This window comes from Trematomus bernacchii, unplaced genomic scaffold (assembly GCF_902827165.1).
Source record: "Trematomus bernacchii unplaced genomic scaffold, fTreBer1.1, whole genome shotgun sequence".
NCBI lineage: Eukaryota > Metazoa > Chordata > Actinopteri > Perciformes > Nototheniidae > Trematomus > Trematomus bernacchii.
The window spans coordinates 3,850,123-3,863,303 of NW_022987839.1; the positions used below are offsets into that span (position 1 = coordinate 3,850,123).

The 13,181-nt window shown below is 39.2% G+C and overlaps 1 protein-coding gene across 1 annotated transcript in view; it reads left to right on the forward strand.

Moving 5' to 3' along the window:
• LOC117500203 (dual specificity testis-specific protein kinase 2-like) overlaps positions 1-13,181 on the forward strand; it is a 52,460-nt gene that overhangs the window by 13,816 nt on the left and 25,463 nt on the right. The window contains exons 5-9 of the mRNA XM_034152983.1: positions 3,169-3,217; positions 8,837-8,983; positions 10,261-10,343; positions 11,939-12,023; positions 12,643-12,726. Of these exons, the coding sequence (XP_034008874.1) occupies positions 3,169-3,217; positions 8,837-8,983; positions 10,261-10,343; positions 11,939-12,023; positions 12,643-12,726 (448 nt within the window). The remainder of the gene's footprint in view (positions 1-3,168; positions 3,218-8,836; positions 8,984-10,260; positions 10,344-11,938; positions 12,024-12,642; positions 12,727-13,181) is intronic.

The window sequence follows — 13,181 nt, forward strand, 5'->3', positions numbered from 1 at the left end:
TAGGTAATTAAGATACTGAAAGTGTGAGCTTTAAATGCAGTGAAAACAGTGTTTATTGCATAATGCAGAATATTATGCACAAGCCTAGTGACAGCAGGGACACAATTGTTCTTTGTGTAATTGTTTGGCTGTTATTTTATTGCTTTTAACTTTTAAGCTATATGCCTTTTCTTCAAGTTCATAGAATAGTTTAATCAGTTAAAAGCCTTGTACCAAAACATATTCTGGTACTTTTAATAAATATAAACCCAGAAGGTCTCTTTAGGAAGCACTCAGCTCATATCAAGCAGAACCAAACCCAGTGACGCTGCACACAACCGTCTAATAACCTTAAAAGCACCACTTTTTATTTTATGGCCTTTGTATAAAATGATTGTATTTGAATGTATTTTCATTTTTAATTCTGTTCTGAAACGCTGCTCTGAAGGACTCCCTCGTTACGTAAAAGCCCTTTAAACAGCCTCTGTATTTAAAGGTAACAAACATGCCTTGCCTTGAGTTTTATGACAGGAAAAGGAAAAGCCTGCACTAAATAAAACTTTATAGAAATGAGAACACAAATGATCCCCGAAGAGTGTTGTTGTTTTTTTGTAGTAAACACATTTTCTGTCAAGTTCACATTCAGCCATGCGTTCCAGGGCGGGAGAGTGTGTGTTTACGAACATGCACATACATGCATCAAATGTGTGTGTGTGTACTCGTGCATACACACACGCAGCATCTTTCACAATGCCATCTTTGTTAAACCCAGAGGATTGTGAGTGTGTGTGTGTGTGTTCGTTAACAAGCAGACACTGAGGGGCTCATTGTTAGCTCAAACCCAACAAGGACCCACAAAGTTGACCTTCAGAATTACGAGGCCCTTAACGCCACTCTTGAACAAAGTTGGTTTATACGTTGCTCTGCACACTTTGTTTTGTTTGGGCCGAGGCTGTGCATGGTCTTTTCTGGATATTTTCCGACTTTTAAAAATGTAATTAGTTAACAGAAAATGCATTTTATGAAGCTAAGGCAAGTCAAAGCTCCTGCTTGTGTTTTTATTGTAGAACTTGATAGGCCAGGTAGAGGCAGAATGGAAGGAATGCAGGTGAAGTAACTGAGCTGTTATTATACTCCTGCTAACAGACACTTAGCACTTGTCTGGTCTTGCTGCAGGAATCTTAATTGTTTGTTAACTATTCTTCCTGCTTTCTCTGTTTACTCACACAGAGAAGGTCAAGCAAGTTTTTCGATGTTTCAACATTATTATACTCTATATAACCCTTTAGACGTGTAAGTGCTTGAACTAAGCTCAACAAATTGAAGGCGTTTTTTTTCATTTGCACAATAGCTAGAGCTTAATTTTGGCAATGCACATCCTAACTCTCAAGCTCTACTTAACATACATAAGACGGATCATTTTGTCAAATAGGTTGCAGATATAAGAGCAATATGAACATCTAAGTAGGATAAAAAGATCAAACAAAATGTACAAATTAACTACTATAGTGAAACTAAAAGGTTGTATATGTTATCTGAGTGTCAACCTCAATCATCTGATTCAATTACATTTTTTAACAAATGTTCTTGTGCTATCTCAAATATTAAATCATGTCTTTTTTATATTTTTATTTTAAGAAATGATTTGGTTACAAGGCATACATAACAAAGGGAACGCTTAAACACATTAAATAAATACAAAACAATGGAAAAAAAGGATTGACAATAATTTATACTGTAAACCAGTGCTTCTCAAACTTTTTTCAATAATGTACCCTCTTTGAAATAAAGATGTCAGCCAAGTACCCCCTGATCAGCGCAAAAACGATTTGTTAGGGACAAAAAGCCTATATAAAGAGGTACAGTACAGCGCTGCACCATCAGGGTCTGATTTATTAAAACAACAACATTGTAACTGAGAAACACTTCAATGCTACATTTCAAATGTTTACAATCCATCACTAAATTCATGGCAAACCAATTTTAACATCATGCAATAACACTGAGACGACATTAGTTGCATTGAACTGATCTTTTTAATAAGTTGTACTTACAATGTAGTGAGAAACATGGGCTTGTGCTTCACTGAGGATCTTTGTCATTCTGACAGGGAGGCAACCTGCAGTTATTACACTTCGTGTTTTGAAATATGTGTAACTCTATTAATATAAAACCCACACTGCTCAAACTTCGTTACTTTTCCTAAAATTGGTATATTTATTTATTTATGTTGGGGCGTGGGGAATGAAGAGAAAAAAAGATATGAGCATTTTATGAGCATGGGATTTTGACCCCTCATATAAACATACAGTATGCATAATGCTGCGCTATACTTTGCGGCCACACGCCGTTGCCAAGCAACGCTTATTGTTTAGGTCCTTTGATAAGCAGGCAGTCAGATCATTAGCTAGAACTAGCTAGATCTGACGCGAGAGAGAAATCAGAGATCAGATCAGCTGCTGCTGACGGAGAACACGCAGCTCTTCCGGATCACAGCTCCCCCCGCTGTGACGGACCGTTGAACGGAGCAAAACACACTAAGAGTTAGACCTAACACACTTAGCTAGTTTATCTACTCTGGAACTAGCTATACTAGTATATTTATTCTTTACTGTCGGGTCACTTATTACAGGTTCAGCGAGCTGCACGAGACTGACCGGCTGTCAGGAGAGGGAGAGGAAAAGAGAGCACCCCGTTTATTTTTCCCATTTTATTATCCAGAATTACTGTAAACTTTTGAATAAAGTAGTTAATCTACTATTAGTAGTTTGTTTAAATGCATTACTTAAGTTTTTTTTTTTTCATTGACATAAAATAAATCTCACGTACCCCCTGCAGTACTCCAACATACCCCCATTTGAGAACCACTACTGTAAGATATAACAAACACATAACGGATACTGTATAACATTAATACTCATACATACATAGTTGTCACTTCTTACCCCCTGGTCATTATTAATGATTTGTGTTCTATAACTCACCCATTTCCCCATCTTTCATCAAAAATAGGAACTTGGTTTCTTATTGTTATGGTTATTTTTTCCATCCCACACATTTCATTTACTAGATTCATCCACTGTGTGGTAATCACGTTATTATCTTTAAGCCAGTTCCTTGTAATTTGTTTAGTAAATTGCTCTTCTTATTACATTGTTAAATATTGACTTATGTTTTGTGGTTTTGCAGGTTCAAGGGTGTGTGCGTCCATGAGGGCCAGCTCCACGCTCTGACAGAGGTAGGAAACACATCCTTTCACATTAAAGCTTCTGAGATCAAAGTGTCTCCACTAATGAAAGGTAGAGCGCCGGTGTGAGACTATGATCTGGTACTTCATGTGAACTCATGCAGCCATGTGTTAGTAAATGTTCCTACCATGTTCAGGTGGACATCACATCATCAGTGAACACAACACAGAAACACGCTGGTCTGTAATTGTGGAAAACCAAAAGAACTGAATGTTCTTAGGTATATATAAAACACTTAGGTTGTGTATTTATTTTTATGTTGGTTTGTCTGTGTGAGAGAGAGAGAGAGAGGGAGAGAGAGAAAGAGGGAGGGACAATTTGATATAGAGAGATAATAAAATTCTCTAGAGATACTTAATGTTAGGACAAACACCGTGTGTGTGTGTGTGTGTGTGTGTGTGTGTGTGTGTGTGTGTGTGTGTGTGTGTGTGTGTGTGTGTGTGTGTGTGTGTGTGTGTGTGTGTGTGTGTGTGTGTGTGTGTGTGTGTGTGTGTGTGTGTGTGTGTGTGTGTGTGTGTGTGTGTGTGTGTGTGTGTGTGTGTGTGTGTGTGTGTGTGTGTGTGTGTGTGTGTGTGTGTGTGTGTGTGTGTGTGTGTGTGTGTGTGTGTGTGTGTGTGTGTGTGTGTGTGTGTGTGTGTGTGTGTGTGTGTGTGACAAAAAAAAATGCAATTATCAGACAATTACTTGTTGAGTTGATCACAGAACATTTATTAATGAGAACTGCTGCTATTAATATTTGGGTTAGTATGGATGCTTCACATTGGACATTGGATTATAATTATAATTGTGTAAGCTGCAGCTCTAGTTTCTTGCTTCCCCCCCTGCTGGTAATGCACAAAATCAACTATTCATTTATGGTTAAAATCATGTTTTAATTAGAGTTCCTGAGCTGTGGTCGGATTCTTCCTTATCCTGTTGCCTTTATATTCACACTCAAACTACACAATAACACATTCATAGGAAATGCCCACACCTTCAAACATTCAACAGTTGACCCAGGCTCTCAGGAAGCATCTCTGTAAACACGTTAGTGTGGCAATGCATGTAAATGTGCAACAAAACACACAATTCATCCTCCATGAAGAAAGCATACACTGTTAAAGCGGCTTCCAGGCGCACACACACGTCTGTGATTACACTGTTGTATTGCTCGATGAATGTGCTTATTGTAGCCTCCACAGACAAAGACAAACATCAACTCTCTGCAGTTGCATAAGAGACGCCACTTATGCCAAAGTTACACACACACACACACACACACACACACACACACACACACACACACACACACACACACACACACACACACACACACACACACACACACACGTTTCTTCCTATACTGTGATTGCAAAGTCAATCCATGCATTGTATAACACACACACACACACACACACACATGACTACACGCTCCCTCGCTGCGGTAGGTCTTGTTTTCCCGCTGCGGGGTAAACAGATCCTGTTGTGTCGTGTCAGGACCGAACTGAAGGCTCTGACCCTGCAGCAGGCTCATGCTGTTTTGTTACCTGACCCCCACTATGCGGCCGCGCTCAGAGGAAATGGAGAATTACGATACTGCTTGGCCCCTCCAGAAACTCGCCGTCTCCCACACACAGACGCATGCAGGCAACCCAAAAATAAACCTGATTGATCTACTCATGACTTTTGTGTTTGTTTTAGCATTAAGGAAAGCCAAGAGTGTGCAACCCCACAGCTTTTGGACAATGCTTCACGTCTTATTTAAGAAGCCAAAACCATGAGGCTGTTATCCGAGCAGTGTTCCCTCTGATTTTAGTTTTATTGGTCAGCTCAGATTCAGTCTCCTCAGACTGTGTTGAGCGCTGAGGTGTCTCCGCATTTCTTTGAGCGCTGTTTACCAACTGCTACCGTGTAATCATTACATCACCTGCTCTGACAAACTCTTTTTATACTGTATGGTGTCATTGTCCACAGCTTAACTGCATACAAAACACAGATTCAAAACAGTGATTTTACAATTTTCCGTTTTGACCTATTAGAAAACATATATCACGAGCTTATGGAGTTTTCCGGTTGTTGTTTTAATGGTATGAAACATAGTTACAAATATAACGCACATTTAAGCACCAATGTTTGGATACGTTTTGCTGCACACTTTCCCACCTTGGGTCTTCCTCATCTGAATCTCGATATCGTTCACGTTATAGGAAATGTTCCTACGATTATAATCTGTGCTAATGGTTTTTCATGACCCATGCGAGGATTACTTTGCCGTTTGAAGCGGTTCCTGGAACTAAACAGGGATCCTTTTGTTTGAGTCTTTCCAGGGTTTTTAACCTGAAACAGGGACAGTGAAGCGCAATTTCCGCAAGCATATGCTTCTCATTTCCTTAGCAATCTAGGATAATACATGATCATTGCGAGTCACGGATGTAGCGCTCAAGTATGTGCTATGTTGTGTGATTATCCTGGTGTATCAGGAGCTAGACAAATAGCATAAATCTGGGGAAACAGGCTCTTTTAAAATGTGTCTTTACTCCAATTGAGTTAACTTTTAGTTGACACAGCAGGTGCACTCGTCCGCTTAACTATGTGATTTGCATATTGGAGCAGGCACCCTTTGCACTTCTGCATATTCTGTCAGCGTGAGAAAACAACGGGTGCTGTCTAGATCTTAAATGAGATGATGAAGGAATGATGTCGGATTAGTTTTAATTGTCTCCAGAGGGGTTTTTCCATCTCCACCAGGCAGACAACAGATGTTGAATTCTGTGGCTACTGAGGAATTTGTTTGACAAATACTCTAATCCTCTGATCTCTTCAGTGTGTGTGTGTGTGTGTGTGTGTGTGTGTGTGTGTGTGTGTGTGTGTGTGTGTGTGTGTGTGTGTGTGTGTGTGTGTGTGTGTGTGTGTGTGTGTGTGTGTGTGTGTGTGTGTGTGTGTGTGTGTGTGTGTGTGTGTGTGTGTGTGTGTGTGTGTGTGTGTGTGTGTGTGTGTGTGTGTGTGTGGTGTGTGTGTGTGTGTGTGTGTGTGTGTGTGGTGTGTGTGTGTGTGTGTGTGTGGGTGTGTGTGTGTGTGTGTGTGTGTGTGTGTGTGGTGTGTGTGTGTGTGTGTGTGTGTGTGTGTGTGTGTGTGTGTGTGTGTGTGTGTGTGTGTGTGAACAATTGATGGTATAAAACTGCAGGGAAATCAACATTTAGGACGTGTCAACGTATTGCTTTTTTAAACAAATTCTATGATGACCTTTTCACTGTTTTTAAGTAATGGCAATACAAATCGTTATGGGGAATAGAAATCATGGATAGCTTTTCATACATAACAAAATACTGTACCTCTATGGATCGCTTAATAATATGCACTGTTTGATACTCCCTTTTCACATTCAAATGTTCCTTTCTTTCTTTGTTTTACAGTATTTAAGTGGAGGCTGCAAATAAGCCCAGTGGGTTTTTTTTTTGCATTTTTTTGCCTGCATTTGTTTTCTGGTGTAGTTAAAAATGGGTCAAAATGATAATAAAAACATAATAAACAAATAACATGAATATACAATTTTGTCTGAAATCTTAATTAGTATGTAAAATAAAATACAAATTAGTGCATTTGGCATAAAGATTGTTAGTTTCTGGTGAAATATTTGTATTGAATGTTTCACTGTGGGATCTAATGACAAAACAATGCATTTAAATAGTACTTCGTTTTGCATTATTTACTTCAGCACAGCACATGTAAGACAGTAGTTGATCAGACTTCTTATGTTCATCAGTTGTAATTTTTGCAAAAACCTGACATTATGTGACATCAGATTTCTGACTGTAGTGTGGCGAAGCATGTTTTCCATATAAAGGATCCTGGGCTCTTATCCAAAGGGAATATAAACAGCATCAAGCTAGTTATTTTTTTCATATTTTGTTTGTAATTAACTCCCAAGTATTATATGGAGGGATACCATCTTGAAGACAGCTTTGATTGAAAACATCGTCTCTGCTCTTGAGGGGCTGAATCATCACAGTACTTAGGATTTGAGTGGTCTTCAGAGATGGTGTGACAAGGGATGTACGTCTGCTTTGAGCTGTAAAAGGCACGCAGAGCTTAGGAGAAATAATGATTTTTTTTTTGTAGAAAGGCCTCTCATTTAGTTAGATAGATAGATCTTTGTCTGATGTTATATTCATCTTGGTCATCTAACACCTATAACAACTATGAAAAAAATATGCTAAGGTTATCTGGAAATTTGTATTACTCTGGGTTCAGTTAATTCAATCGCGTGAAGAAGTGGAGACATCCTCCGCTCGCTCTCAGCCTGTCCTAATTCTCAGTCAGTCATACCGCTAACCACAGCTAAACCAGACCATCCCTTTATCCCGTCTCAGCTCTATCTAGTTAACCACTTTTTCGTGATATGTGGATGTGAGATTAGTGTGTCTGTGTGTTTGCATGCAAGAAGCAAGGTCAGACGAGTTATTCTGGATCAAAGCTGACAGACACAGTGAAAGACCCCGGATATTTTAAACCCCCTGAGCTGATTTGTCGTCTTGGCAACCCAATCAATCTGCAGCCTGATCAGACGCTCCCCATTCACGCACGTATGAAACTAGCAGCCAGTTTAATAATCTGCCAGCCACATTTTCCGATTGCTCGATACACCAGCCAGCCCTCAGGCCGCCCGCCCGCCTGTAACCCAAACAACGCTCCACTCTGTGAGCTAGAGAGGTTGGTTTATGTAACGCAGTTAGTAATGACCTCTCTGTAGATAAGTGTGTCACCAGTTGACCAATGATTTTTCAAGCCATCTAACCAGTCTGCTGTTTCTGTCATTGGCAACAGAGACTGTACCGCTGCTATAATTAAGAGTATTCACGCTACATTAGCCATATCTCAAATTGAGTTTCTGTGAAATATGGTTTCACATCTACAGAGCGATAGACAAATGCAGAAATGCTGTCGGTCAATGAATGTTTTGCTAACGTTTTTGTTAATCTTTTTTCAATCCATCGATTATGAAGCACATTGGTCGTGTTCAATTTATTTCTTTGATCCATTTAATGGCACAGCACCATTTTTTTTTTTAAAGAGGCCCTTTTATGCTTTTGGGGTTTCCCTTTTCTGTTGTGTGTTTTATAAGTTTGTGTGTGTGTAAATGGTCTGCTAAGGCTAAAATCCCAAAGTCTCTCTCCCACACTTCTCTCCCCGAACCCCCCTCCCCCCACCTGAAACCCCTCCATTGGACTCCTTTGTTTCTTTGTTTACTTCTGTACTTCATAGTGACATCACTATGTAACATGTGTGCTTCTAATAGCTAGCACTCCAATAACAGAGTGGGCCAGCTAGCCAATCGGAGCAGACTGGGCTCTGGTTTCAGACGGAGGGTGAAAAGAGGTGCTGCAGCACAGGCAGTATGATAAAAATAAAGAGCTTTTTGAACATTAAAGCATGGAGACATGTCACAGGAGAGACACTACATACGAATATGAACCTGAAAATAATCATAGTGTATTCTATTTAATATTAAAGACTGGAATTGTGTTATATACATTCAAGTCAAATGTAATCAGTTCCTTTATTGTGTGTCAATATTTTTGCAAATATGTACCTACTCATTTATCTGTGTGTTTCAATTTGTCTTTCTCCAGTACATAAATGGTGGAAACCTGGAGCAGCTTCTAGACGGAAACAAGCATCTGAGTTGGCCCATGAGGGTGAAGCTTGCCTGCGACATCGCCAGCGGCCTGGCTTACTTGCACTCCAAAGGCATATTCCACCGGGACCTCACCTCCAAGGTTAGCTACGCGGGCTAATTGGTCGTTAAGAGGAGAAACCCTCGCTGCAAATAGACCTGCAGGCTTTATTGTAGAGCACAGAGTTTCCTTTAGGAGATTATTGTACAGTACATATTCAAATATTCTCTGTTGACAGCTCATTATCTGTGCTTGGTTCCAGGATAATGTGCCACACTCTGTATTTAGATTTGGGTTGGATGCAAATGTCAAAGATGCTAGGCCTGTTAACACTTGCTCTTTCACTCTTAGCCCCATTGACCTCTCTGTAAAGAACACACAGTCAGATGTGATAATCTGCACCAGGAGGCTTGTCGTTTTCCAACTTGACCCACAGCCATGTTGGCAGTAAACAGGGACAGTGTGCACCCTGCTGTAAACTCATGTCTATCTGTAGAAGAATAAAAACAAGTGCCCAGAGAAATTAAAGAAAGGTTTAGGTTTTATAGACGGACAACAGTTTTGCCGTTTGAGGGTTAAATGTTGTGGTTTAACTTCTCAGATTAAACTTCCTGAAAATAATACAAAGTCCATTTGCTGATGACTCACACCTCACAGGACAAAGCACCCTTTTTTTTCTTTTTATATTCTCATTATGTCTGTGTACATGCTATATAGAGCTTCATATAGACATACCCTTCTGTTGTAAAGGAGTTGTAATCTATAAATCCACTCACAAGTACAAGAGAGGCTATGACGCAGAGACATTAAAGGAAAGGTGACAGTTTTAAGACATAAGTGAACAATAGTTTTTCTTCAACCTTTATTTATTCAGGAGGAGTTACACTTGGAGCAATAGTCTCTTTTAACAGAAACGCCTTGATCACATTTACACAGTTAAACATTCACAACTGGAAGCAGCCCAGTACTACCACAGTCTCATCTACTTCCCACTGAGCGGTTTTTACAAACACATTAATTAAGTACCGTAGTCATGAGGAATATAATATATGTCAGCTCACATCAGTATTCGTGGGTACCAAATGAGTCGTAAGCATTGCACACATGGTTTGTACAATAACGACAGTATTGCAACAAATGAAAACAGTATATTAAGAGTAGTTCCTTTTTAAGGTTAAGAGGAAGAGTCCAAACATTACAGGAATGCATTTTGTAATGTCTTGGTAATTCCCATTTTCTGACATTTGAATGAAAATAATACCGAAAGCTTAAGTCCAATCAGGAAGTGGAGGTTTGAGAGATACAGTAATATCATTTTCTTTCTTGGTGTCTCAACTTCCTCAACTGAACATGTGATAATATTGATAATGTTTTTGCAGAACTGCCTGATAAAGTGTGAGGACAACGGTTACTCAGCAGTGGTGGGAGACTTCGGCCTGGCAGAGAAGATCCCCACCAATCTGTAAGGAGTTCAGCAGATAATACTGATAAACATACACAGTCTTAGATCAGAAATTAAATGATGTCCAGGATTTTGACGAAAGAGAGAAACCTTTTGGAAGCTAACTGCTTTACTATGCATTACATAAATCATGAATAACCATCACCCGACTTTTGCTACAGAGCTGTGTAGCCTCTTTTAGATAAAGTATTTGGTTTTAAGCGGCACAATTAGTCTTCATTTGAGTCCAAGTGTTAACCAGCTCCCGAGGGCCCACGTGTTGTAAACTTCCTGCCAATCAACAGACAGTAAACGGAGAACTAGTCAGTGTCCCAACATTTAATTTGAGCATTTAGCAGTTAAAAAAAGCGAAAATAGGACTTGTGAGGTGGTGATACACGACTTCAACTAAATGCTAATGCTATGTCTGCTTCATGTGTGACAAGACCATTGTTTATTTGTATGTAAAGAATAATAATTTAATAATCTAGTCTTGTGAATTTGGTGTGGTAGTGAACCTTTGATATTTCATCTGCCCCCTAGTGATCAAAACGTTACCAGGTTTCGTCAGCAAAACCATTTTTTTAGCTCCAAAACAAAAATACTCTCATAAAAATAGTTTTCGCATTCATGATGTTTTTAATTCGGTTAATGCTAAATGCTAAAGTAGGTTTTTTTTCCTAATTTGATCAATTATTCACCATAGTGCGCTTGTTATTGTTCTGCGATGTTTTTGTTCCGACAGCTATTTGTGAGAGTTTTCCTCGTCCTCATGCCAGGCGCACGGTTATTTATTAACACGTGTCTGGCACTGACATTAATAGCAGGCTGTAGAGTTCACATTCTCAACCTTAGTGTTTTGATAACAGGGGGATACTATCGGTGTACTAGCGTAATGACGGGGGGAGATCGTTTTCTGAAATGTCTTTGGGAACAGAGTTGATACGACTTAGCCTAATGTGAATATATATAACCCTGTACACCTCGTGTATGTTGCTTGGTAAAACATGTAGGAATAATGCACTGAATGTAGCCACACCTATTACTTTTACTATGTATAAGGAGGTTGGGTTTACTAGGAAGTGACACATCTACTTTGCACACAGATTTGATATTAAACTGGTCTTACTCAAACGTAATCCATACAAAGAAAAAGCTTCTGAATTTAAAGGATTAGCGATTAGGAGTCATTAAACCGACTTGTAAAAACCTATTGAGACAGCAGTCGTTCTCGGCACTGGTAAAACTTAAAAGTCCAATGATGTGTTCATACTAGGTTGAATACACAGAGCAAGCGGGTCATTTTGATTAAGAAAAGCCAGAACAGAGTGTACTCATCGGCTCCTTTTATCTATCAGTTCGTTCCTATTGACATGACAGAGGCAGATTAAAGACATTCCTTCACACACTCCCACAAACGCTCTCAACAAAATTAACATCAAGTCTTCTCTTCCTACACAGTTTTATTCCACTACCTCACCACAAACACAAAGTTCACGAGTCGACTCAAAGCTTCTGAAGATTAATCATCTGTCTCCAACGGCTTCTTATTCAACAATAGACCAAATGCATTAACCTGTTGTTCATAATCTCTGTGTGTGTGTGTGTGTGTTTAGTGCCGAAGTGGAGAAACTGTCCGTGGTTGGTTCTCCTTTCTGGATGGCTCCAGAGGTTCTGAGAGACGAGCCGTACAACGAGAAGGTAGTCCCACACGTTCACCTCCAAACTAAAGTGGCAATTAGTGAAATAAGCTAAAATGGTGAAGATAATAATCTCAAAAAGGGTTAAATTACTTCTGTTTTAAACTTAAACTGTGGTTGTCTTTGTTGGATTCCTACCTGGAGACTTGAAAGATATACTTTTTTCAGTTTTAATTGTTGTTTTCCTATAGTTTGGAGAATGTTTATCATGAAGTTCGTAGTTATTTTGCCGTGACAATTGAGGTCTTGACCAGGGGCGATGTGATTGGATAACTGGAGGGCTATTTTCTTAATAGGCCTTTTTTAAGAATATATTATTATTACTTTCTGCCCTCCAGCTATAACCAACTAATTTATTATGTTGTACCTTGTCTGTATGAATTGTCTGGATTACTATTAAAGTAGTTAAATAATAAAATGGAAAAAGATCTGTTGAAATACAGACGCACAGTTTCCATTTATCATAGTATATCTGGAAATGTGTGTAAATAAGAGTTTATATTTCAAATGGGGAGTTCAGAATGTTTGGTACAATTTTAATAATATCCCCACAAATGTTTCACGTTATATCAACAAGACGTTTTTGTTGATTTCGTGACTTCATGTGTATCTGTCTCCAGGCCGATGTGTTCTCCTATGGGATCGTCCTGTGTGAGATCATAGCGAGGGTGCAGGCCGACCCTGACTTCCTCCCCCGCACAGAGGTGAGTCCTCATCCTCCTCTCACCCATGTCTCACCCTGTGATCACTCCTTCTGCATGTTTGCTTTGTACACAGCTTGATCTGTTGGTGTCACATGATAATTCACACCCTGTTGATACTGTGCAACATTCACATGATTCTGAGGAGCTTAGAGTACTTTTGTTTTTTTAGATTCTCCAAGAATAGGGAGTTGATTTTTATAAACACAACCTGGGTAATATTTGTCGTCTGGCAGATATTATAGATCCATTATATCTTATAATATACAATATTAGTATTTGTGGAAATGTCATCTAACAGAGAGGGATTTGTTAATCAATTTTACTGCTTAGTATAAACATCACAATCATTTATTAACTGAACTTAAGGGAGCCTTTTTAAAACTATTTTTTACAAATGTGGGCTATTGCTATTAAAGGTAGGGTAGGTAAGTTTGAGAAACCAGCTCGAGATCGCT